This window comes from Marmota monax, unplaced genomic scaffold (assembly GCF_021218885.2).
Source record: "Marmota monax isolate L192 unplaced genomic scaffold, Marmota_monax_Labrador192_F-V1.1 WCK01_AAM20220418_F8-fsc00092, whole genome shotgun sequence".
NCBI classification, from domain to species: domain Eukaryota; kingdom Metazoa; phylum Chordata; class Mammalia; order Rodentia; family Sciuridae; genus Marmota; species Marmota monax.
Genome location: NW_026692583.1, coordinates 1,730,213 through 1,755,431, shown reverse-complemented (window position 1 = coordinate 1,755,431; position 25,219 = coordinate 1,730,213). Strand labels below are relative to the sequence as shown.

Genomic DNA, 25,219 nt, shown 5'->3' with positions numbered 1-25,219 from the left:
GTGGCGGGGTACAGGGGTGGGCGCACCGGGAGTCCCGGGGTGCGGGAGTGCAGGGACGGGCGTGCCAGGAATCCGGGGGCGCAGGGACGGTCGTGCAGGGAATCCCGGGATGCAGGGGTCCGGGGCGGGCGTGACGGGAGTCCGGGGATGCAGGGGCGGGCGTGCAGGGAATCCGGGGGTGCAGAGGCGGGCGTGCAGGGAATCCCGGGGATGCAGGGGTGCCGAGGCGGGCGTGCCGGGAGTCCCGGGGGCGGTTCAGGGGCGGGGCGGGTGCGCGGGGCCTCGGGCGGGGAGGCGGGGCCGCGGGCGGGGCGGCGGCGGCTCCTCCCCGCGCGGTGCTGCGGCCTCGCGGTGCCTAGGCTCGGGCCGCGCCGGACGCATCAGTCGTGCGGAGCCGGGCCGGGGCGCGGGCGGCGGCAGCATGAACAGCATCAAGAACGTGCCGGCGCGGGTGCTGAGCCGCAGGCCGGGCCACAGCCTGGAGGCCGAGCGCGAGCAGTTCGACAAGACCCAGGCGAGCACGGGCGGCGGGCGGGCGGGCGGCCTGTGTCCGCGCGGCGCGCCGAGCTCAGCGGCCGGAGCGCCGGCGCAGGTGAACCGGAAGCCGCGGCGCGCTCGTGGGCGCCGCGGCGCGCTCGTGGGCGCCGCGGTGGGGAGGCAGCTGATAGTCCGGGAGGAGGGAAGAGCGGGGCCGCTGTCGGAGGTGGTCCTGGATCCAGGTGGCCCGGAGCTAGGGGGTGGGGCGGAGGGGGCCTGGAGCGAGGGGGCCTGGAGCGAGGGGCGGAGGGGGCCCTGGATCGAGGTGGTCGTCGCGAGGGTTGGAGGTGGCCTGGATCAAGGTAGCCTGGGCCTGGGGGCTGGGGCGGAGAGGTCCTGTATCAAGGTGGTCAGGGGCGAGGGTCGGAGGTGGCCTGGATCAAGGTGCGGGGAGCGAGGGGCGGAGAGGTCCTGGATGAAGGTGGCACGGAGCGGGGAGCGGAGGGGGACCGGGGCCCAGGTGCGCCCCTGGCCCTGCCTCCTCCCTCCGCCTGCAAACAGATGCCCCACCTGGGAAGCCGAGCGTTTCCTTGGAGGAAACTCTGCTTCCTTTTCTCCGGGGCCGTGTCCAGGGCTGCACAGCAGCTTATTATTGCCGGGTGAAGTTTCACGTATGTCGCCGGACTTGTTTGCCCGCTCCGGGCCCCGCACAAATAGGCTACCACCCCCTCGGTCCACCCCGGCGCCCGACAGACGGAAACTTCCCAGGCTCGCATCCTGCGCTCCCACGCACGCTTCCCTTCCCGGGAGGGCCTATCCTGGGAAGGTGTTGGGAAATTAAATAATTGCGCGGGTGTGTATTTGTACATTGTTGGTGCCACGATGGAGGCGTTGTGTTGGTCTGGTGTTGTCTTCCTCTTCTATTTTACAAACTGTGAGGTGTTCTTATGCCTGGGGCATACTTGCTCATTTGCCAAAATAAGTCAACCAAGACCGAAAAGGCTGAAAATTTTTACTTAAGAAATAAAGGAAGCCAAAAGTACTACTATACTTTGGTCTGAAGCAGGTTGGTTGACATTTGCATTTGTGGCTGCCCTGAGCAAGTTCCTTCCCTCTTGTCAGAGCAAAGTGACTTCTGCGGTTGCTTGCAGAATAAGTCGGCACATACTGCCTACAACAGCTTTCTTTTTGAAATAAGGGAAAACACTGGGAGACCTGCTAACCTTTGTGCTTGTGATTGACAATGAAAGTGATAGTAAAACCTCATGACGTGGAGGGTCCACACATGCCAAGTGCAGGCCCCAACTTGATTGCAAATGATTAATTTGTCCTTGTCATCGTCATCTGGTCCAGCCTGGAAAGCTCGTCATAAAAACAAATGTGGCATTTAATTTAAAGTCATTAATACATAATTAATTGTGTCAGGAGCTTGCAGATCATAAGAAGAAACACTGAATTTGAATTTGCAGAACATAGGAAGAAACACACCACTGAGAATCTGGTGGTGTGCGGAACTTCTTTGATTCACTGATTTTTTTTTTTTAGATTTCCTGTCTTTTGAGGTGGAGGAGATGAGGTTTAAAGGGCCAAGTTCATTGATCTTACTCTTACATGACAAGGGCAACTTTCCTGAATGTCAAAGATAGAGTCTGAAACAGAACCACACATTTTGGTGGCTAGTCTGTAAACAGAAGGCAGGTTGTTTTGTTTTGTTTTTGCTCTTTGGGTCTTTGAGGGACTGAAAGAGTTACTTTTAATGAGAACTTTGTAATGGGTGAATCTCACAGAACTCATCCTTTTTAGACACGGATGGAGTTGAAGTCTAACCTATGGGTTTGCCTGTTTTCACGGTGACTTATGGAGGGATGTAAGAATGAGGCTTTGTAAGTGGTTAATATTTAATTAGATCGTTCCCAGAAATATCTAGTGAGCTGCCAGCCAGGCCCCTTGGTGGAAAAGGCGTGGAAAGCTGAGGCTGCTGCTTCTGTGTCCCCTTTGGGACAGAAAATAGCACATCCAATCCTGGGACCAGCTTCCCTTTGGAACATGCTGCCTGTCTTGACATGGGCCTCAGCGCCATGAGCTGCAGGGGCGCTCTGGGCTGGCTTAGAATTTAAGTCCTCACCAGAGACCAGCCTGATCTCTCAGCTCTCAGGCCTGGGACAGGAGGAAGAGCAATGCTTCCATGTTTGTTTTCTGGACAGGACACCCCCACCCCCATCTCACACAGATCTGTGTGTCTAGCTCTCAGGAGTGTTAAGGGGAGGCAGTTGGGATTCCTTCTGGCAGCCAGTGCTTGTGGCTATGGCACCATGTAGGCCATGCTCCCCGTGCCCCAGTGCCTTTGGTGATAAATGCTCCTTTTTATTAAAATGAAAGGACAAACTTTTGTGGCTGCTTCTGAATACAGAATACTGCAGAATAGACCCGGGCACTGTGGCTCTCACCTGTGATCCCAGTGACGGATCATAGACTGAAGCAGGAGGATAGGAAGTTCCAGGTCCGCTTCAGCACCTTATCGAGGCCCTGTTTCAAAATAAAAAAACATGAAAGGGACTGGGGGGTATAGCTCAGGGTAAAGTGCCCCTGAGTTCAATTCCCAGTACTGCCAATAAATAAATAAATAAGTTCTTTAAAATTCAAAAATCGAATCACCTTGTGATCCAGTGTCCCTGGATTCAATTCCCAGTATCCCTGTGCCCCCCCCCCCGCCACACACACACACACACACACACACGTACTGCGGAATACGGCACACCTGTATTCGGAACTAGAGATTGCCTGCACCACTAACACGATGGTGTGGCTTCGTGAAACACGCCTGTGGGCAGGTAGCCCTGATTTCTAGCCTGTGTCCCTGGGCAAGTTGCTTAAGTCCTGAATTTGTTTCCTCGAAAATAGGGATGATTCCTTTTACCTCACAGAAAGGTATGAGAGACACTGTATGGCAGGCCGAGTGATGGCCCCTCAAAGATGTCCACATCTTTAATTCCCCAAACTAGTGAATGTGGCACATGACTTGTACAGGGAATTCAGGTTGCAGTTGAAACTCAGTTGCCTCACAGCTGACCATGGGATCGGGAGATTGTCCTGGGTTACCCAATGGATCAGGTGGGCCCAATGGATCACAAGGATCTCTTACTGTATACCAGGGAGGCTGGAGAAGAGGTCAGAATGGGAGATTCTCCCAGCCAGGGGTGGCTTTGCAGGTGGAGGAAGGAGCCAGCAGCCAAGGAATATGGGTACCACCTAAAAGCTGGAAAAGACAAGGAAATGGTGCCTCCACCCCCAGGACTTCCAGAGAGGAAAGCAGCCCTTCTGACACGTTGCTTTCAGTCCTGTGAGACCCTTTCCAAACTTCTGACCTCCAGAACTGTAAGATGACAAATTCGTGTTGTTTTAAGCCACAAAATGTTTAGCAGTTTTTTAATAGCAACCATAGGGAACTGATCCATGCTACATGTAAAACATGGTGCAGCACCTAGCACACAGTAGGGTCTCAGCAAAAAGCTAGCCATTGTTCTCCCTTCCCTACTTCTTCCTCCGGAATACCTGAGATAGCTTGCGGGCCTCCACTATCGAGAAAGCCATCTCTGAAACATGGCACGCCCCAGGACCCCGCAGATAGGCCTGGGTCGTGCTGATTGTGGAGTCCTGTTTCCTCCTTTACCTGTGGGCTGTTGGCCTCTCTGGAGGGCAGTTTACCCCACAGGAAGTGGAGGTAGAGCCAGAGGTGTCCTCTCAGGATGAGAGAAACCCTTTACATTACAGCCCCTGCAAGGCTACTTGGCCACTGCTCATGAGGCCAGGGCAGCACTGACCACAGAGAAAGCTGCCCAGGTGTGAGGACGAGGGGGCCAGTAGAAGTGGCACTGGGAAACAGGTCATAGGTTATCCTCCAGGGCAGCCCTGCAGGACCCAGATCTTATAAAGATTAACATTTATCGACAACTGAGGACAGCTGGCCCTGGCTGCCTGACACATCCCCGTAGAAGCAGCAGAGGAGCCACAGGTGTGAGTTTCGGTGGCCTGGTGGCCTCTAGGAAAAGCAGACAGGTGAGGTGGGTTTAACCTTGTGTGCTGGGTGACGCCCGTGGGATCCTGGTGAACATCGGGGAGTGCTTGGCACCGGCTTCTCCCACCAGGTCGTTCAAGTCCCATGTATACTTGACACCTGCAGCTCATGCTCCTCTGGACTCCACCTGTGGGGTGCTCAGCAGTGACACACGGCCAGTGGCCACTCCTGGACACTGCAAGTCCAGAAGCACCTGGGAGCTTTTCAGAATGTCAGCAGGCCGTCCCCTCCCCACCATCCCCAGGCAATGGCGGTTGCGCTGAGGGAAGCCAGGCCCTTCTCTGAAAGCAGAAAGCTCACCCCAGCCTGGGAGGCCACCCCCCGCCCACACAGACCCTTGCAGTGCAGCCAGACTTCCCGGCTGTTAGAGGCCACCTGGCCCTGCTGGGGCATCACCTGAGCCACGTGCTGGTCAGAGTGGGACAGAGCTGACCATTCTTTTCCCGCTCACCCCAGGACACACCAGCGAGGCCCACGGACCGTGTATCTCTTAGCCTGTTCTGCAGCTTTGGGTGTCCTGTGAGAGGGTTAAGATCATTCTCGTGCCCCGCTCCCTGCCACCCGAGGGACATGAGCTACGGCACATGCCTGCGGTTAAGAGCCGGGGACAGGCCTGGCCCTATACTTCACTGCCCTGGGCCTCAGTGTCCTCATCTGCAAAATGGGGTGCCTCATAGGACCCCGGTGAGGGGCTGTGAGAACTGCGGACATGCCTGGCCCCTGCCTGGCTGTGGCAAGTGTGGTGCCAGCTGTTTCCTGTGTGCAGAAAGCCAGAGGGGGCCGAGAGGGATAGAGAGTGCCCCTGCTGGGTCCTGCCTGTGCCCGAGCTGAGCCAGCGTGTGGGGGAGGACAGTGGAGCTGGGCTGGTGGCCCTCCCAGGTGGGGCACAGCTGGCCCTGGAAGGCGGAGCTGCAGCGCCCCTCCCATGCTGTCCAGGAGAAGCAGGCAGGCTGGGGCCAGGGCAGCCCGGAAGTCCTGCAGGACCGCCCCTTTCAGAACAGGGGCAAGAGTACAGCTGAACCTCCACCCCGCCTGGCCTTGAGGCCCGAGTTCAGCCAGTGCACTGGGCCCTTGTGAAGGAAGCCCTGCCGGCCACCTGATCCCAGCCACTTGGTCCCAAGGTGCTATGTGGCAACCCCTAGGTTGAGTCTAGGCCTGCTTGGCCAAGGGACAGGGAAACCCAGCTGGCTAACCTGAGATGCTTGGCCAGCCTGGCGCCGCTGTGCCAGCTCCACTGTGCCACTTGGCCTCGCCCCTCCCCCCCACCTGTGAACCCCTATTTATTTCAGGGCTGACACCAATATCACCTTGTTTATGAAGCTGCCACCCTCCTCCCCGGAGCCTTGGTGCGTGATGCACACTGTGTCCCTGTCACACCGCAGCTGGCCAGCAGATCAGGGACAGACATGAGGCTGGGTGTCTACCCAGGGCCATCAGCTGTTCAGATCCACGCTGTCCACTGCACCTGGAGGTCCTTGGGTGAGGACAGAATGCCTGGCCCAGGGCCATGCTCAGCAAGTGCCACTGCATGGGGGCAGACTCTGGGCCCACGGGTCCCATCTTTGATGCCGTCCTCTTGTCGAAGGCTGGATCCTGTGGGGCCATGCTGGGGACTTGTGAGCTGGCGGAGAGAGATGGGTTCCAGCAGGACTGTTTTTCCTTTGGCTAAAATACACACCAGCGCCAAGCTGCAGTAGGTGTGTCTGCCTGGGAGTGACTCAGTCCTCTGGCTTGTGGGACAGACAGGTCTGTGGTGATGTCACTGGTGCCCCAGGAACAAAACCGCCCAGCGGGCTCCCTGTCCATTCCGGAGCCAGCACAGCAGAGGTGTGACTCGGAGCGAATCTTCCTGCTCCTCTGTGTAACCCTACAAAGCCCAGAGCGGAGGTGGCTGTGGGTTGGGCTGTGAATTTGTTGACAGTATCCAGGGCTCTCCATCCTCTGCCCAGTGCAGCTTCCTGATGACAGGAGTGAGGGGGAGGCCAGGACGGGCAGGACAGGGACGCGGACGGACAGAACCAGGGCAGGACTCGTCACACCGCAGACTTCCTGTCTGCCGAGGTGACGGCCTCTCCTGGCTGTGCCTGTGGTTCATCCTCGCAGCCTCGGCCACAGACACCCTGTGTTTGCTGTCATCAATGGTCTTTGAGGTGTCCACGGCGCCTGAATGAGAGCTTTCTGTCCTTGAAGCCACTCTCTGAGAGCGCAGAGTGAAAGAGCCCGCCGCGCTGCCAGCGCCCGGCCCTCTGAAGGACGTTTCTGTCCCTGCCAAGTGCCGCTGTGAGGCCTTGTGATAGCGGCACAAGGAGGCTTAAGTCTGATTCATTGCAGGACTGATTTTAAAAATAGAAATTGTTTTATAATAAATTACTTTACTATTTGACTCTAGTGGATAAATTATTAGCTGGAGAAAGAGCCACCGCCTTGGGTTTCCCGTGCTTGTGCCTCAGAGAGCTTCTGTGCCTTCAAGTATCCCACTCATGTTTGTCCAGAGAAGGTCCCTCGACTGCCAGGCGTTAGGGTGAGGCCCTGGAGATGCAGTGGGGAGGAAGATGTGCAGCCGTCCCTCGGTTCCGGGACCCTGGAAGGTGCGAGTTGCTCGTGTGAAACGGGGAGTGTTGGGCATAAGCTCGTCTCTTCCCGAATCCTTCAGATCCTGGGTTTATAATCCCTGATGCAGTGCAATGTAAAGAGTCGTCCAGCATTGATCAGGAGACAGTGACAAGGAAAAACTCTCCACAGGCACAGTCTCTCCCCCACAGTGCCCCATCCTGCCAGTGCCTTGATTGGCAGTTGGTTGAACCTGGGTGCAGAGGGCCACCATTCTCTGTTCAGGAGGTTGGAGATGGGGACAGAGTGTAACTAACAGGTTCCTTTAGGTGACAGATGCTCTGGATGAACTTAGGAGCATGGAGTGGTCGCTCTAGGGGTGCTTGAGGGAAGGTCCCAGGGATTGCTGATGCTCAGAGCCCATGGTGGAAGGAGGCTGGAGTGGGCACTGGCTCGCCATTCGAGGGACAGATGGCAGGCACTGGGCAAGGTGTTGTATTATTTCTTATTTATTTTTGCAGTACCAGGGATTGAACTTGGGTGCTCTGCCACTGGGCTGCATCCCAGTACTTCTTAAAACAAAAATTTTTTTTTGAGACAGCGTCTTGCTAGGTACTGAGGCTGGCCTCAAACTTCCTATCCTCCTGCCTCGGCCTCCTGAGTTGCTGGGATTGCAGGCTGCTGAACTGCTCCCCTTTGTGCACATCCACTTTGTAAGAGACCTGAGAGTTTTCTTTTCCTGCTTCACAGTCTGGGGAGCATGCAAGCCAGGGCCCTGAGACCTCAGGGTGCTGCTCCTGGCAAGGGCGGGGCTGGGTGAGAAGAGCCACTCATCCTGTTCTGTGGGCTTCTGAGGAGGACAGCAGTGGCACTTCCTGAGTCCTCACTTCTCCCTGTGCTGAGCTCTGTGGACCCAAGAGTCCACTTAGCCCTGACCCCCACCCACAGGCCATAGGTTTCCAGAGCCCCCTGTCTGCCCCAACCACATGGCTCCTCCCTGAACGGGCTCCCCCGACTTCCTGACTCTGTGGCCCAGATGTAGGTATCACTGTGGTCTGTGAAAGGCCCCACACTTGATGGGCGGCACTGGGCAAGCCCCCTCCCCCTCCTCCTCCTGGCCTCACTGATGGCATCGATACCTGCCGCTGTTCCTGCCTGGAGCCTACACTGGGCTGGGCACCTCTCAGGAAGTGTCTCCTTGCCTTGCCTGGGTCTCCTGTCTCCTGAGAGGGCACCCTTTGGCATGTCCCTGGGGTTGTGTCAGGGTCCAGTGTTGACAGCTCTGGACCTCTTAGCTCTGGGCTCTGTCTGGCCTCAGCCTTGACCTTGGTCCTCTGTGCTCCTCAGTGGATTTTTCTGAGACCAACAAGGACGGGTTGTCCTGGAAGCAGGGCAGGAGTATCCTGAGGGCTCGGGCTCCCTGATGTGGCCCCACCTGGCTACAGGACAGAATCACCTGCGAAGGGTAGAGGGCAGGTAAAAGCTAGGCTTCTAGTGGAGCCTCAGGAATGGGGGTGTGGGAGCCTCCTGGCTGCACCTGCCCGCCCAGCCTGAGCCTCTGTTACCTGTGGTGTGAACAAAGCCCCAGTCCAGTCTGGGCCTGATTTGCAATCAGGCTGGTCCTCTGGTGTTGGTGGACCATGGGAAGCTTGGGTCCTGTCAGAGACCAAGAGGACGTCTGTGTTGACCTGGGTCACTCTCCTGGAGACAACCACAGCCACGTAGCCCAGCAGCCACCTAGAAGGTGCCCAGGTTAGTCCACAGGGCCAGGGACACAGCATGAGTCCCCCACCTCTAGCTGAGGGAGCATGGGCAGTTGCTCGGCCTTGTCACCGTGTGAAGAGTGTGGAGCAGCCCCCGTGTGGTTGGCTATGACCTTGAGCAGTGGTTGGCCTCCAAAGCCTCCATTTCCCCATCCACCTGCTTCTAGGGTTCCTGGGAGGACGGAGACCCTTGCAGCAAAGTGCTCGGCCGAGCCTGCATGTGGCCAAGCTCCAGAAAGATGATCTGATTTGAGGTTATTGAGACCGGTTTGCCGGCCTGTGGGACACGTGCTTCACAAGGGGAGCTCGGGGATGGGGCAGCTCCACGGCCTCTCCAGGGCCTGCAGGGCCTTACCCAGCCCTGGTCCCCTGTGGGCCACCTGCAGCCCTCCTGAGAGCGGGCAGTTCCTGGGGCTCTCGGGGCCTCCAGGGAACGATTGTGGACCACTGGGTTTTCCAGGGCCGGACAGCAGCAGTGGCCTGTGTGCCATGAAACTGTCACCTCTTCTCCCGAGCAAGATACCTCCCCAGCCGCTCTCCATTGCCCCGTGACCCTCCTCCAGCTCTGGGTCCCCCTAGAGTGCGACCTTGAGTGTGTATCAAGCCACTCTGCTCAGGAGGTGTTTCCCTTCGCGGCAATGGACCCCGCTGGCCGCCAGGATTCACTTCCACTTGGCTCGAGGGCCATGCCGGGGCCAAGGGAAGTGTTTTACCAGCCAGAGAGAACCCCCAGGCGGCTGGGGTGGCCCTCCAGCTCCCCTTTACCCTCTGGTCCCTCTACCCACAGTCTCATTAACCCCTCCAGGCAGCCTCAGGATAGCAGGCTGGAACTTTGGGACCCAGGACCAAGTGTCACTAAAGTCAGGCCTCCGGGAGACTTTGACCCTGGAGCAGAGCTGTGTCACAAAGGGAGGTGCCCAGGGCACTGCCAACTCTGAAGCCCCCTCTGAGAAGGTCCAGTATTAGAGGCTGGTGAGGTGGGGACAGGGTCAGCAGGGGCCTGCCTGGCCCCCTCCTGGGAGGAGCAGGAAGCCCAGGGGTGCCCGCAGCCTCCCCCTGTGTAAGCATTGGGCCTCCTGTGCAGCGTCTGGCCCCACACATCTGCCCGCCCTGCACACAAGGGGGCTGTGTTCCCCGGAGCCAGCCGGCGCCCGGGCGACTGACACGGGCCTGTCCCCTGCGGGCAGGGTGGGGAGCAGGCATCACTGGGGCCACCACAGACTGTGCCAAGTGCCCATGCTGTCCTGGGGCTGCACTTCCTGGAGCCTCCCTGGCCTCTGTTTTGTGCCCAGTGCAGGAGGCTCCAGCCGGGTGCCACAGCCCAGGGGAGGCGGATGGTAAATCAGGAACACGGCCTGGTTGGAGGGCGCTGGGCATGTGGAGAGCCCCAGGCCAGGTCTAGTGGGGCAGTGGGGGCTGGGCTCCCAGGGCTCTGGCCCATAGTGAGGGCCTGCCGCCCCGCCCCCTCCCCCGGGGGGGGGGGGTCCTGTGTCTGTGCTGAGGGCTATGGGAGCAGCTTCTTGCTGGGAATCTTCCAGGCCAGGTGGCAGTCGTCACTAGACCAGCTCAGGTGACAGGGCAGCTGGGGCTGGGATTACACACTGGGAGCCAGGACTCTGCTGGCTTCTGAGCCACAACTGCTCGCCAGCTGCCCAGGGAGGCGCAGCCGCACCTGCCCCGTGAGTCCCGCGCCAGGGCAGGCAGTACCTGGGTCTGTATGGCCGTTGCTGGGGACATGTGGAGTCGGCGGAGCCGGCTTTGAACCCTGGCCTTACCCCCGTTAGTAGGACAGGCAGAGGCACCCCCTCTGCCTCATTTTCTTCCTCAAGAAAATGTCCTTCCAACAACCTCCCGGGGTGCTGCCCGGAGGCATGTGGCCTTGCTGGCACGTGTACTCGCAGAGAGTGGCTGCTGCCAGACCTTGCCCTCCTCATGGCCACCGCCGTGGACAGTGTCCCCTCAGTGGGGGCGAGGACCCCTGGGCATGGAGTCGCCAAGAAGGAGCAGAAGCCCCAGGAGGCCCAGGCTGGCAGACACTACAGCAGGTGGCCGGGCAGCCTCGTGTCTGACTGGCCAGGGTTTGCAAATGAGGGAGCCAGAGCCTGTGTCCTCAGGGCCCTGGTACAGCGAGGAGGCAGAGTTGGCTGCAGCCCCAGGTCCCCGCATCCCAATGAGCCACCACAATGGGCCCTGTGTGCGAAAGGGGGTCAGCAGGCCTCGCTGAGTGGCAGGGTGCAGGGGCTGCTCAGACTGCCTGCCCGGGCCCTGGCTGCCCCCAGGTCTGCGCATCCACCAGAAAGGGCTGCTTGGACCTACCAGGCCTCCCCCGTGTACAGAGAGGACGTATGCCCCAGCGGAGCGGGTGCCAGGGTGCCCCCAGTAGAGCCTGAGCAGATGAAGTCACCACTGTATAGGGCAAGGTAGGGACCACTTAGGTGGCAGAGGGGAAGAGCTCAGGGCCGGTGCCCAGACAGCTTCCCGGTGCAGCCCCCTGGCTCAGCCCAGCTGTCCGTGGCCTGGGCAGCCTTCACTCCAGACACACCGATGGCCTGTTGGGCAGAGGCCATCAGACCTGCCACCGAGAGAAGTAGTTTTGGCAACAGCATACGGCAGGTGCACCTGAGCCTCCAGCAAGGGAACAACGGTCTCAGGTGCCTCACAGGAGGCACTAAGCCAGTGGAGCTGGAGCTGGCCTCTGGGACACGCGGCACTGGACTGTGCAGAGTGAGAGGCGGCTCCTGCCTGGGTTTCAGGCGACATGGAAGGGTGCTGAAGGGGCCTCCTCCTGCCTTCCTCCTCCCCCAGGGCCACAGTGGCCGTCCCCCTGGGTGGTAGGAACTAGCCAGGACCCAGTTCCTATAGAGGCGGCCCTCAGGCAACAGGCCCTGTGTCTGTTGGGGTCAGTTGACAGCCTTGCCTGAAGCCCTTCCCCCTGTCATTCTGCTCTGGCCATCCCCCAGCACTCCTCCCTGGGACCACAGAGGTGCCTCCTCAGCCATGAGCCCAGCTTCTGTCCCACCCCCCAGATCTGGCCACTCGGTGGCCTGTCGTGAGCTGTAGTTTCAGCTGAGAGCTTCAAGTCAGAGAAGGCTGTGCCTGGGCTGCTCGGGGAGAGGTCCCCTCCCGCATTACCGTGCCTCCACCTCTCACTGTGTGGCCCTCTCGTGGGGCTTCTGAACTCTGCCTCCTGTGTCTCTCTCACAGGCCATCAGCATCAGCAAGGCCATCAACAGCCAGGAGGCCCCCGTGAAGGAGAAGCATGCCCGGCGTATCCTCCCTTGCCCCCACCTGGGGGATGGTGGACGGCACACCCTGGTGGTGGGAGTTGGGGCAGTTCAAGTCTGGACACACGTTCATGACCTTGCCCTCTGTCTTGTCCTCTGCTGAAAACCCTGGTCCTTGTGGCTTGGGGCAGGGGTGTGGGAGCAGGGTGGGGGCAGCCGGGTTCTCCCGCATCTCAGGGCAGCTGCACTTACTGAGCGCGGTGCACCTCAGCCTGCCTTGCCTTGCACTTGGCCTTGACCGCGCAGGCATCATTCTGGGCACTCACCACGAGAAAGGGGCCTTCACCTTCTGGTCCTACGCCATCGGTCTGCCGCTCCCCAGCAGCTCCATCCTCAGCTGGAAGTTCTGCCATGTCCTCCACAAGGTCCTCCGAGACGGGCACCCCAATGTGAGTTGCGGACCCCAGAGTCTGACCTCAGCTCCAGGCCCTGCCTACGCCCTCCGCCTCCTCCCTCTGCCCTGGTGGGAGCGCGTCCTCAGGCCCCCTAAGCCTCTGGGTCCTCCTTGCCCTTCCCACCGCAGGTGCTGCATGACTGCCAGAGGTACCGCAGCAACATCCGGGAGATCGGGGACCTGTGGGTAGGTGCTGCAGCGCGGCCCGCACCTCCCTGGCACGAGTGCGCACAGGCAGAGCGGAGGCAGACGCTGGGGAGGCTTGGTGGGGCTGTGGAGGACGATCCGGGTGAGGTCGTGCTGTGCCTTTCCCAGCCTGAGACCAGTGGGCCTCCAGCCCTAGATCAGGAAGGCCCTTCTGTCCCTGCAAGTTGGAAAACGTGGCGGTTCCAGGCTGGCCTCCCAGGGGGGAGTTAGAGACCAGCTGCTATAGAAGGGGTTGGAGATGCACCCCTCCCCACAGTTCCCCAGGACCTACAGACACAGGGCTCTGAGCACCCTGGGGAGCTGTGTCCACTCCCAGGTCCTCAGGAGTTAGGCTGCTGGGGGTGGGGGGGAGAGACCCTCTGGCCAGATTCTCTCTCAGAGCACTAGGGGTCCTCAGCTGGCCTGTGGCCCCTGGAGCAGACCCAGAGCAGGGCCAGGGTCCTGTTGGGGCAGCGCCCTGTCCAAGGCCTCTGCCTTTTATCCATGTCCCTTGAAGTAAGGGGAAACACGTCCACGGTGCTCTGGTCCCGGCCCTGGGGCCTGAGCAGGAGGGAGGGTGTGCAGACTTCTGTTGGCATGTGCCTCCCCATCTGCCACCAGTTCTTCAGTGAACTGTCCCCACTCAGAATTGGCCTGTGGCCCTGGACAAAGAGCTGTCTTCTCACAAGAGTTTTTCTGGCAAGAATGATGAGGAGTAAGATCAACAGGAACAGGGATGCTGGGGCAGAGGAGGTGGCAGGCAGTGTGCTGAGTGAACAAGTGGCCTGCCCTCGCTCTGGTTCCTTCCACCTGCATTCCTAGTCCCCACACCTGCCCAGTCCCTGGGCTTTCTGGGCATGTTCTCAGGGCAGCGGGCCCTCACCCTGGGCTCTGTTCCCCACAGGGGCACTTGCACGACCGGTACGGGCAGCTGGTGAATGTGTATACCAAGCTGTTGCTGACCAAGATCTCCTTCCACCTCAAGGTAGCTTCCTCTGCTCTCTGGTGGCCTGGGTCAGAGAGGAGGCTGGGATCTGCCCGAGTGGGCTGTGCACTCACCAGGGAGGCCAGCACGAGCTCCCAGGACTGCTCTGGTGTTTCAGGACGACTGGGTGATCCCAGCCCTTGCTCCACACCTGTGTGTCCTGCCTTGGCTGCGGCCTGCTCCCCCTGTGGGCTCCGTCCACCACCCCAAAACCCTCAGCTAGCCCTCTGCCTGCTGGGTCACAGAAGCGTGGCCACCTGGGGCTGGGTGCCCTCCAGGGCTCTTTCCTCCTCCTCAGAGCTAGAGCATTCCTGGGACAGAGCTGGCTCTGTCCGGAGCAGGGAGGGGACCTGCGTGGGCCGCCCCACATGGCTACAGTGGGTGGGGTTTCTCTGCAGCACCCCCAGTTTCCTGCCAGCCTGGAGGTGACCGATGAGGTGCTGGAGAAGGCGGCTGGGACGGATGTGAACAACATGTGAGTCTGCGTGGCCGGGAGCCTGGCCTCCCTCTCCTTCCTGCCTCAGTGCCCTGGTGTCCCCAGGCATTCCACCCCCAGTGCCCGTGGGGCCACATGTTAATGAGCCCATGGCCTTCTGAGTTTGAGGGTCATGCTCCCAGGAGAGCGGGCTCAGCTTACGTGGGCGGTTTGTCCAGTGTGCAGGCAGGTGTGGGGGGAGGTCTTGGGGACCCAGAGGCCTGCCCAGCCACCTCATTGCCCTTCTCTGCAGCTTCCAGCTGACCGTGGAGATGTTCGACTACATGGACTGCGAGCTGAGGCTCTCCGAGTCAGGTGAGCCTTCCCTGCGGGACACGCGGGGATCTGCATTACCACCGAGGACGGTGGGGAAGACCCCCACGACCAGACTGTACCGCGCTGTGTGCGCGTGTGGTCAAGCCCTGAGTGCCACCTGCCAGGCAAGCACCCCCTCAGAGCCACATCCCACCCCGACCCATTGTAAAACGCATCCGCCCCTCCAGGGGTCTGTACCCCTCCCAGGAGCAGGCGATGAGGCCTCCTGGTGCCTCCAAAGCACAGTGAGAAGCCCCTACTGCCCCCGGAGCCCAGCCCCACTGCAGTATGTCCAGGTCACAGTCTCTGCTGTCCTTGTGCCCTGTGTGCACATGGCATCACCACACGGGGCTTGGGCCATCGGGGAGCAGCCCTGTCCCCACCGCCACCCGAGAGAACTTAAGTTGTGTTGCCCATTTTCTGCCCTAAAGAGCCTCGACTCCCATCAGCCTCCTGGCCCAGGGGCCGGTGGCTGGTGGACAGGAAGTCTCAGGGGCTCGCCCTCCCGGCTGCGGGATTGTTCTGAGTGGCAGCTTCAGACAACTTGTGGTGACTCAGTGCTTTCCGTGGCGGGGCGAGAAACGAATGCCTTTTAAGGGAAATCTGGAAGCTGGGAAGGAGCCAGGTGGCCTCCCGCACCCCCAGGTCTGGACTGAGGCTGGCGGAGCACAGCGGGCAGTCAGTCCCCACCGGCCAGAGGCCAGCTTGGTGCAAGCTCTCTGTGCCTGGGGGAGGTTGCCCGGGACATTACGTGGGAGGCAGAGGGCAGGTGATGGGGTGTGGCCCAACCAAGCAGCTGGCCTAGGTCCCCAGGCTGTGACCTGGCACACATGTGCTGAGTCCAGGCCTTAGCACGGAGGCCACCGGCGCCTACGTCTCCACCCCAGGCTGCTCTCACATGGAAGGAAGCCCATGTGGGCAGCGGTGGCCCCCACAAGGGAAGTGGAGAGAACTGGTCTCCACCCTGGTACTTGGGGGCACAAAGGCAGGGCATCGGAGCGGTGCCAGGTGCCAGTGTCTGCTGGAGAGACTCCCGGAGCCGTGCAGGTGCAGGGTCCCTACCACACCCCGGTCACAGTGGACATAGAACTGTCCAAAAGGTCCTCAGTGGACGGCTGACTGTGGCATACTGAGCGCATGGTGGGGAGACTCAGAAGCAGCTGAATCTGCTGTGGTCAGGAAAGCTTCAGAAACCAGTCTGTGTGACTGCAGATTGCAGGGCCGTGTTTGTCACTCGGGGACAACCTGGAGCAGGGTGTGCTTTACACACGGGCAGTGTGGCCTGCAGCTGGAAGTTAAGGACCGCTGAGGGGTGGCCTTGCACCTCTCCCTTCTTGTCCCTCCCCTCCCGGGCTCTTTGCTGTCACTGCAGAGGTCCGCACCTGGCCCCACCCCAGTGGCCCAAGGGCTCCTCTGGACTCTGGCCGGCATGTGCCCAGTGTGGGGCCGCTCGGTTGCCCTCTTACTCTGCTTGCCGCCTGCTCTTTGTCCTTCCTCTGCCTCAGAAGATGCCAGCCACGACAGGCAGCCTCATGTTCGTGCTTGTCCCTCCTCAGTAGCTCTGATACAGGGCCTGATTGTCAAAGGGCCCTCAGGGAGGTCAGGTTTCAGGGTCACTTGGGGCTTGCACAGCTGAGTGTTGAGCCTACAGCTGTAGGAAGGGATGTGAGGGACAGCCTTAAATCTGATCTCTAAAATTTAGATCAGATTTGAGGCCCCAGGGTATGGGGCTCCTTGACCTTGGGCATGCTCTTGGCAGGTAGCCACTGGCACAGGGGCTCCCATCTGCGGTGAGGAGCCCGTTGGTGCCTGAGATCTGGGTTAGAGTCCTGCTTGCTGACCAGATGGTCTGCAGCAGCTGCCCACTGCTGTGGCCACCTCATCACAGTGGCTGTGATGACATCATGAGGGGCCACCACAGCCTGGGCTGTCTCTAATGAATGTCCTGGGCCAGGTCTCATGCTCTCGCCTCTCACCTTTCTTCTGTGCAGTTTTCCGGCAGCTCAACACGGCTATTGCTGTGTCCCAGATGTCCTCAGGCCAGTGCCGTCTGGCCCCACTCATCCAGGTCATCCAGGACTGTAGCCACCTCTACCACTACACGGTCAAGCTCATGTTCAAACTGCACTCCTGTGAGTCACTGTGCACGGCCCCTGGGGCAGCCGCAGCCTTGAGGGTAGCCTTCAAAGGCCTCGTGTTCATCCATGGTTACTGAGTCAGGAAGGAGAGTGAGAAGTTAGTTTAGAAAGAGCAATAAATAATAACTCACTGCCCACTAACATAGGTGCAGTGAAGAAAAGAAATCACTGTTTTCCAAAGCAGAGAAAGATTTTGTAGGGTTTTGTTTTGGTTGATACTGAGGAATTAAACCCAGGACACTTGACCACTAACCACGTCCCCAGCCCTTTTTACTTTTCATTTGGAGACATGGTCTCATTGACTTGCATAGGGCCTCACTAAGTTGCTGGGGCTGGCCTGGAATACCTGATCCTCCTGCCTCAGCCTCCCAAGTCCCTGGGATTACAGGCTTGGGCTACTGTGACCTGCTTAGTTTTATGTTTTTACAACTGACTGCCTGGCGCAGAGGGGACGGAGTCCCCCGCCTTCTCCTGAGTTCATCCTGCCACGTTCTCTGTGGGACCCATTGCTGTGCCGTTCAGAAGAGGGTTTTGACCTCCTCAAACCTCTGGAAAGGTCTTGTCCTCGGACCACACTGAGAACCTCCAGCTCAGGATGCATGTGCCATTCTCTCCATAGTGCAGGGCCCTGCGGTGTGTCATCACGGGAATTTTGTGATCCCCCAAAGCTGGGCATGGCTCAACGCAGCCACACAGTCCTTCCACCAGCTTGCTGCTGTCTAGCCCAGAAAGTCAGAGCTGGAGCCCCCCCCCCAGGCTCCCGCCTTCCCAGTGCCTTCCCATGTGGGTGGAGCTGGCCCGGTCATGGGTGCTCTCTAGTCTCTGACGGTCTAGAGCATGGAGGAACAGGGGAGGGAAGAGAGCCACAAAGCGGTGTGCGGAAGGGAAACCCCCTAAATCTGTGCTGTCCCCAGGTCTCCCGGCAGACACCCTGCAGGGCCACAGGGACCGGTTCCATGAGCAGTTTCACAGGTACCAACTCGGGCCGGGCGAGACACGGTGGGAACGCGGCTCCCTGGCTCCTCTGTGACGCGTCCCTTTTCACCCTTCCCCCCTCAGCCTCAGGAACTTCTTCCGCAGAGCCTCGGACATGCTGTACTTCAAGCGCCTCATCCAGATCCCTCGGCTGCCCGAGGTGCCCACACCCTCCCAGACCCTGGCTGGAGCCCCTGGCCTCCAGTCCTCCCAGAACCCTGGGCAGTTGGCCAGCCCCACGGGGCTCTGGGGACAGTGGAGAATGGGTTTCCTTGGGGCTGGGTGAGCAGCTCTCATCTGCTGCCCCTGCAGGGACCCCCCAACTTCCTGCGGGCCTCAGCCCTGGCTGAGCACATCAAGCCGGTGGTGGTGATCCCTGAGGAGGCCCCTGAGGATGAGGAGCCTGAGAATCTCATTGAGATCAGCGCTGGGCCCCCTGCTGGGGAGCCTGCGGTGAGCTCCCTGCTGCCCCCCATGCCCCACCCCTGAGAAGGGGCCTCCAGCTCCCACCCTCCTGGAGGCGCTGGGGTGACTGTGCTGTGCCCTGCCAGGTGGTGGCTGACCTCTTCGAACAGACCTTTGGACCCCCCAATGGCTCCCTGAAGGACGATAGGTGAGGTCCAGGTAGCTGGCTGGGGTGGGGGGTTGGAAAGCCGCCTCCCTGAGCTGCAGGATGCGTCTGCCTGCAAAGGCCTTGGGTGGGGAACAAAAGCACGGGAGACGGGCCTGTGCCTGTTGGCTAAACTGGAGCCCAGGACCTCTGTCCCCAGGGATCTCCAGATCGAGAACCTGAAGAGAGAGGTGGAGCTGCTCCGCGCGGAGCTGGAGAAGATCAAGCTGGAGGTGAGTTGAGGGCCAGGGCCGGGCGCGCCCGCTGGGCCGGCAGGTTCCCACACTGTCCTTGTGTGCCCCAGGCCCAGCGGTACATCTCGCAGCTGAAGGGCCAGGTGAACTCCCTGGAGGCCGAGCTGGAGGAGCAGCGGAAGCAGAAGCAGAAGGCCCTGGTGGACAACGAGCAGCTCCGCCACGAGCTGGCCCAGCTGCGGGCATTGCAGCTGGAGAGCTCGCGGAACCAGGGCCTGCGCGAAGAGGCTGAGAGTGCGTGTGGCACTGCAGGCACTGGCGGGGGGTGTCCCCCTGGCCCACCCAGCCTCACGGCCTCTCCTCCCTCACAGGGAAGGCCAGCGCCACGGAGGCGCGCTACAGCAAGCTGAAGGAGAAGCACAGCGAACTCATCAACACGCACGCAGAGCTGCTCAGGAAGGTGTGTGGCCACCGCCTCCCCCAGTCCAAGGCAGGGCGGCCTGAGCCACGGCCATGAGCCAATCTGTCCCCTGCTCTTGCAGAATGCAGACACAGCTAAGCAGCTGACAGTGACACAGCAGAGCCAGGAGGAGGTGGCACGGCTGAAGGAGCAGCTGGCCTTCCAGATGGAGCAGGTGAAACGGGAGTCTGAGATGAAGGTACGTCCCCCCATGCAAAGCCCCGCCTGCGTCCCCCGAGCCCTGCTGCCCCAGTGACCCGCTGTCCTGTCCCAGTTGGAGGAGCAGAGTGACCAGCTGGAAAAGCTCAAGAGGGAGCTAGAGGCCAAGACCGGAGAGCTGGCACACGCACAAGAGGCCCTGAGCCGCACGGAGCAGGTGCAGGGGGCGGGTGCTGGGTGGAAGCCACCTCTTTCCTGTGAATGGGGCCAGGCATGGGTGTCACTGGGTTCAGGGGGCCCTTAGTGGGTCCCCGATGCTGCTGTGACCCAGACCCAGAGGGTGCGTGGCATTAGGACCCAGCACCTACCCTCTGGAGTCCCAGCGTACCAGGTGGCTTTGGAAACGGGGCTGCAGGGGTTGGCCATAAGCCTGGGTGGACCTGCTCATGGACACGTGCTCACAGAGCGGGTCAGAGCTGAGCTCCCGGCTGGACACACTGAGTGCAGAGAAGGACGCTCTGAGCGGGGCCATGCGGCAGCGGGAGGCCGACCTCTTAGCCGCCCAGAGCCTGGTGCGTGAGAAGGAGGCTGCGCTGAGCCAGGAGCAGCTGCGCGGTTCCCAGGAGCGGGGCGAGTTGCAGGGGCGCCTGGCGGAGAAGGTATGGCTGTCCCGCAGTGCACACCACGGGGGTCCTCCCCAGGTGGGGGTCCTCCCCAGGTGGGGGTCCTGCTTGGTGTGCTCCGAGTCAGCTTTCCAGAACATTCTCTCCACGAAGCCCAGAGCCCTTCCCTAGTTTCCAGTCCTCCCACCCTGCCCAGCACTTCCTGTCTGCCTGCTCTTCCTTTAGCTGCTTTCAGGGTGTCAGCATTTTGACTGGCCTTTCTCTAATTGTGGACAGTGCTGGGCATCTTGGCCTGTGTGTCTCTGAGAAACGCTTGTTCCAACCCTTTGCCTGCTTGGACGTTCTCCCGCTTGGGAAGGGAGGCCTCCCACTGGCAATCTCCATCCCCCAGCAGAGGGCAGCGCTTCCACACTGCGGGTCCTGACTGGCTGCACACAGTGTGACCCTGGGGCTGGGCCATGTCCCTGGGCCTTGGGACGGGGTCTCTAGGCTGCTGTGCCCGCTGCCCACAGGAGTCTCAGGAGCAGGGGCTGCGGCAGAGGCTGCTGGATGAGCAGTTCGCCATGCTGCGAGGGGCCGCTGCCGAGGCCCAGGGCATCCTGCAGGACGCCGTGAGCAACCTGGATGACCCCCTGCACCTGCGCTGCACCAGCTCCCCAGGTGCACACTCGGGCCACCTCCCACTGCACGTGCCTCATTCCTGTCCCCCACCCTGAGCCGTGGTTGGGAGGGCCTCACGTTCTCCTTATGCTTCCAGACTACCTGGTGAGCAGGGCCCAGGCAGCCCTGGACACTGTGAGTGCCCTGGAGAAGGGCCACGCCCAGTACCTGACCTCGCTGGCAGGTGAGTGCCTCCAGCAGGTGGGCCAGGTAGGGCAGAGGCTGACAGGACTCTGGGTTTCTGCAGCCCCGCTGCCTCCCGCCTGGAGGGGAGCTGTTCAGGACCACAGCCACCTCTTCAGGAAGCCAGGCAGATGGCCCTGCCCACCACCATCTGGGAACCTGGCCCTGCGGGCAGGCAGCCTTCACCAGTGGGGTGTGGCTACCAAGTGTCCTCGCTGGGTGGAGGAAGGGGCCTGGGATCCCTGACATGCTTGGTCCCTACCCTGCTGCCCCTAGCTGCCCGACCTTGAGCATGCTCTCAGCCCTCCTTTCCTCATCCATGAGCCGGGGACACTGGGGCCGCATTGTGAGCTTGCTGTAGGGTTCCCCGGTATTTGTGTCTTGTTGCTTCCCATCTGTGACCTCAGCCCTGTCATCTACACAGATGCCTCCTCTCTGGTGGCAGCCCTGACCCGCTTCTCCCATCTGGCTGCAGACACCATCATCAACGGTGGTGCCACCTCCCACCTGGCCCCCACTGACCCTGCAGACCGTAAGTGGGCCCTGGCGGCAGGGTCTGGCTGCTTCACCAGCTTGTCTTCCACAGGGATTTCCACAGATGTTAGGAGAAGGTGGGCCTGCAGCCAGGTCCTGGCCAGGCCCCGGGCCAGGGTGTAGGGGCCTCATTCGGGTCCTCAAGTGAAGGCTGTGCTCACAGCCCTCTCCCACCACAGGCCTGGTTGACGCATGCAGGGAGTGTGGAGCCCGGGCTCTGGAGCTCCTGGGGCAGCTGCAGGATCGGCAGGCTCTGCCAAGGGCACAGCCTGGCCTGGTGCGGACTCCCCTGCAGGGCATCCTCCAGCTGGGAGAGGTGAGATGTACAACGGAGCCCTGGGCTGGGGGTGCCAGGGCCAAGCTGCTCTGTGTTCCCTCTGGGTATGCTAAATGGGTGTCCTAGGCGGGACCGTGCCCCTCCACAGCCCAGGATCCCTGGACATTTTCCCCAGGCCCTGTGCTTGATGGAATTGAATATGCCTGACTCTTGTCCTCCCAGGAGCTGAAGCCCAAGAGCCTGGATGTGCGGCAGGAGGAACTAGGGGCCATGGTTGACAAGGAGATGGCGGCCACGTCAGCAGCCATTGAAGATGCCGTGCGGAGGATCGAGGTGAGGACTGGGCTTGAGGGACTCCCCTGCTTCCTGCAGGAGCCTTTGGGGGCTGCAGACCCTGGTTGGGTGGGCGCTGGCTGCACGCACTCCTGGATTCCACCCCTGCTTTTCAGGGGTCCCTGAGGTCAGAGGGAAGAGGGTAGAGGTGGCCCCCGCGGTCTCTGGCGTCCCCTCCCTCCCATTGCTGCTCTGCCCAGCCAGCTCACAGCTGTCGTTGGTGCAGGACATGATGAACCAGGCCCGCCACGAGAGCTCCGGGGTGAAGCTGGAGGTGAATGAGAGGTGAGCCCCCGGCCCAGCCCCAGCTGTGCCCCGCCCACCACTGGTTCCAGGAGGTTTTACCCTCCTGGCTCTGGAGAGGAATGCCTGGTCCCCAGCCTGCGTGGTGTCACGTGGGCCGGGCCACGGTGTAGAGCAACCAACCAGCCTCCCCCTTCTCTCCCACCCCACCCCCACTCCTCCCCAGGATCCTCAACTCCTGCACAGAACTGATGAAGGTGAGTGGGTGGCTGTGACCCCAGGAGGGCTCTGTGTCAGTCACCCTGAGAATCACAGGCAGCATTTTGATCTTGGCAGGCCATCCGTCTCCTAGTGATGACGTCCACTAGCCTACAGAAGGAAATCGTGGACAGCGGCAGGGTGAGCTGGGCGGGCCCCAGCTGACGCCCCCCTGGGTGGGCCCCACAGCTGCACCAGCAAGGGATAGGTCCCTGGAAGGGGAATGACCCCAGAGCCCCCGCCCTTTCATGCTTGAGACTCCTGAAGTATGCAGACAATGAGACCATGTGCCCCCTTTGGGTCCCTGATGTCCCAGCTGAAACCCCCACCCCAGAGAGGTGTCAGAATGTGCCCTGTGGCTGTGCAGAGGGGAGGTAGGGCCCCTAGGGACCCATTCCCACCTATGATGTCCACCTTGACTGGCCCGTTCCACCCTGTCATCTTATTGCCACTAGGGGGCAGCCACACAGCAGGAATTTTACGCCAAGAATTCTCGGTGGACTGAAGGTCTCATCTCAGCCTCCAAGGCCGTGGGCTGGGGAGCCACACAGCTGGTGTATGTCATCCCGGTGGGGTGGGCAGGGTCTGGTTCCTGCGATGGAGAGTGGCTTGGGGGGTCAGCAGGGCTCTAAGGGCCTCGGGTGGGAGTGTGGGGGTGAGGCCCACCCCCAGGCCCTGACCAGCCCTGCCCCTCAGGGAGTCTGCTGACAAGGTGGTGCTTCACAAGGGCAAGTACGAGGAGCTCATCGTCTGCTCCCATGAGATCGCAGCCAGTACAGCCCAGCTGGTGGCCGCCTCCAAGGTGAGCTGCACCCATGTCCACAACCTCAGGCTCCATGCTGGGCCTGGCCTTGGGTCCTCAAGTGCCCAGGGCTGAGAGCCCATGGCCTGCCTGGCCTTCCCCCCAGGTCAAGGCCAACAAACATAGCCCCCACCTGAGCCGCCTGCAGGAGTGCTCCCGCACCGTCAACGAGAGGGCTGCCAACGTGGTGGCCTCCAGCAAGTCAGGCCAGGAGCAGATTGAGGACAGGGGTAAGCACCTGGGTGTCGGGTGGAGCTGCTGGCTTCCCAGAGCTGGGCAGGAGTGGGCACCTGGACACTTTCTTTTGCCTCTTGGCCAGACACCATGGATTTCTCTGGCATGTCCCTCATCAAGCTGAAGAAGCAGGAGATGGAGATCCAGGTGGGCACCTGTGGCAGCCAAGCTCATGCCTTCCGGGGCTGATCCTGGGGAGGGCTCCTGGGACTGGCTGGCAGTGCTGACATGTGCCGTGGGGCACAGGTGCGAGTCTTGGAGCTGGAGAAGACGCTGGAGGTGGAGCGAATGCGACTTGGGGAGCTGCGGAAACAGCACTATGTGCTGGCTGGAGTGATGGGGACGCCCAGTGAGGAGGACACCAACCGACCCAGTGCTGCCCCCAGAAGTGGGGCTTCCAAGAAGCCTCCCCTGGCCCAGAAGCCCACTGTAGCCCCCAGACAGGACCACCAGGTGCCTGGAGGAGGCCTGGAGTGGGTGGCTGTCCCAAGTTGGGCCTTGTGCTTCTGGCCTTGTCCACTGAGCCATTTACTCTCATCTCTGCAGCTGGACAAAAAGGATGGTGTCTACTCGGCTCAACTCATGAACTACTAGGCTCCGCTAAGGTCCAGCAGGGCAGCTGGAGGTTGGGCCTAGCCTCACATGGCTGTCCTGAGGGCATCCAGGGGCCTCTGAGAGGCCCCCAAGGGGCCCAGCCCCTGCACCTGGTGCCCAGGCCTCCTGCCTCACCATGCAGATCAGTGTCCCCAAGGCCCTGGCCTTCACTGAGCCTGAAGGGGCGTGGGCCATGTGGGATGGTTCATCTGGATGAAAGTCTACTTATCTGCAATAGGAACTTCGGAGCAGCCAGGACCCAGCAGGCCGAAGCTGCAACTCTGCAGGAAATATATGGAGCGTTTTTAATATTCCAGGTTACAACTTAAGTTCATAGTCAGCACACTGGGAACAGGGCCACGTGTGGGTCTCCCTGCCTTCTGGACTCGGTGTCAGAGGTTGTAGGTAACAGAAAGGTAGGGTCCCTGCTGGCTATCAGGGACAAGGATACAACACCCATGGCCTTCCTGGAGTCTCGAGGTACCCTTGGGCCATGTGGTCTCGGCAGGACAGGAGGTCTTAAGGTAGCTGAGGGGGTGGAGGGTGTCACCCCTTTCTCCCTGGGCCTGGTGCTAGAGTATCGTGATGGGAGGCCCCAGGAGAAAGCCAGACTGTGGGAGTGGGCAGATGCTGCAGGCTGTGCCTGTAGGCACCCTGGCCCAGGTGCTGCCTTCCCTCCTGGGGTTTCCAGGTCAACTCTGCAGCTACCATCTCATTTTCTGTTTTCCATTCTCCTGAAGATGGTGAACTCAACTCTGCCAGAAAAGTCCCAGAAATCAGGATCCATGGGCCCACTTCTAGGGGATCAGGAAATCTTGTTGGAGCCTCAGGGAGGGGCAGCCTGAGACTGGGAGCCCCGCCTCTCCTGCTCCCATGGATTTGAATGAGCTTGTGTTCCTTGAGCCCGAGGGATTGGCTTGGGGGTGGGAACCAGGCTGTGGGGGTAGATAAGTGCCTGGCCCACCCCAGCCCCTTGGCCATCTACCCTGTGCCCTGGCCACGCCGAACAGAGCCCGGGTCTGGGGAGCCAGGTCCTCCTCTGGTGTTGCTGCTCCCCCATGTTGACGTTCTGTTGCAATAAAACATGCTGACTGTTGTCCCCAGTGCCCCAGTGAGGGGCTGCATCTGCCTCTTCATTGTTCCTGGGACATGCATTCCCTCTCCAGGTCCTGGACAGTGAGACTGTGGGTGCACTTGGGACACAGGAATCTCACCAGTGCTGCTGCCAGTTCTACCACAGAGCGGCTCCACTATGATTTACGTGACTCAGACCCTCCTCTAATGCAGGAGGCCAAGTCAGAGGCCATCACCATTCCCAGCCTGGAACCCCTGATCTGGGGCCAGTGGCTAGTCTCCCAGCCTATCTGAGACCATGCATCTTTGGACAAAGGATGGTGGCTGCTGACTGGTTGGGCAAATTCCGGGATCTAGTGTGGTT

At 60.6% G+C, this 25,219-nt stretch overlaps 1 protein-coding gene across 2 annotated transcripts; it reads left to right on the top strand.

Moving 5' to 3' along the window:
- The first annotated feature begins 336 nt into the window (after positions 1–336).
- On the top strand, positions 337–24,877 carry Hip1r (huntingtin interacting protein 1 related). Of its 2 annotated transcripts, none has more exons than XM_046446070.2 (32): positions 337–514; positions 12,070–12,133; positions 12,396–12,538; positions 12,673–12,729; positions 13,634–13,714; positions 14,113–14,189; positions 14,443–14,504; positions 16,496–16,636; positions 17,557–17,614; positions 17,702–17,777; positions 17,930–18,070; positions 18,169–18,230; positions 18,388–18,460; positions 18,532–18,715; positions 18,793–18,881; positions 18,964–19,080; positions 19,156–19,257; positions 19,505–19,699; positions 20,176–20,323; positions 20,421–20,507; positions 20,931–21,038; positions 21,220–21,356; positions 21,540–21,650; positions 21,877–21,935; positions 22,120–22,150; positions 22,230–22,292; positions 22,607–22,707; positions 22,848–22,953; positions 23,060–23,183; positions 23,273–23,334; positions 23,434–23,640; positions 23,734–24,877. In XM_046446070.2, the coding sequence occupies exons 1-32, from the start codon at positions 422–424 to the stop codon at positions 23,779–23,781; spliced, it is 3,207 nt and encodes a 1,068-aa protein (XP_046302026.1). In that variant the 5' UTR covers positions 337–421; the 3' UTR covers positions 23,782–24,877. The 2 variants fall into 2 exon arrangements, with proteins under 2 accessions (XP_046302026.1, XP_046302027.1); XM_046446071.2 differs by lacking the exon at positions 337–514 and adding an exon at positions 6,946–7,140.
- The last annotated feature ends 342 nt before the right edge of the window (positions 24,878–25,219 follow it).

What these genes read in the sequence shown, in the direction of transcription:
- Hip1r (XM_046446070.2), top strand. Translation starts at nt 422, where the DNA reads ATGAACAGCATCAAGAACGTGCCGGCGCGGGTGCTGAGCCGCAGGCCG. An exon ending in GAAGGAGAAGCATGCCCGGC is followed by an intron (nt 12,134 to 12,395) that starts GTATCCTCCCTT and finishes TTGACCGCGCAG; the next exon opens with GCATCATTCTGGGCACTCAC. An exon ending in AGGGGCGCCTGGCGGAGAAG is followed by an intron (nt 19,700 to 20,175) that starts GTATGGCTGTCC and finishes CGCTGCCCACAG; the next exon opens with GAGTCTCAGGAGCAGGGGCT.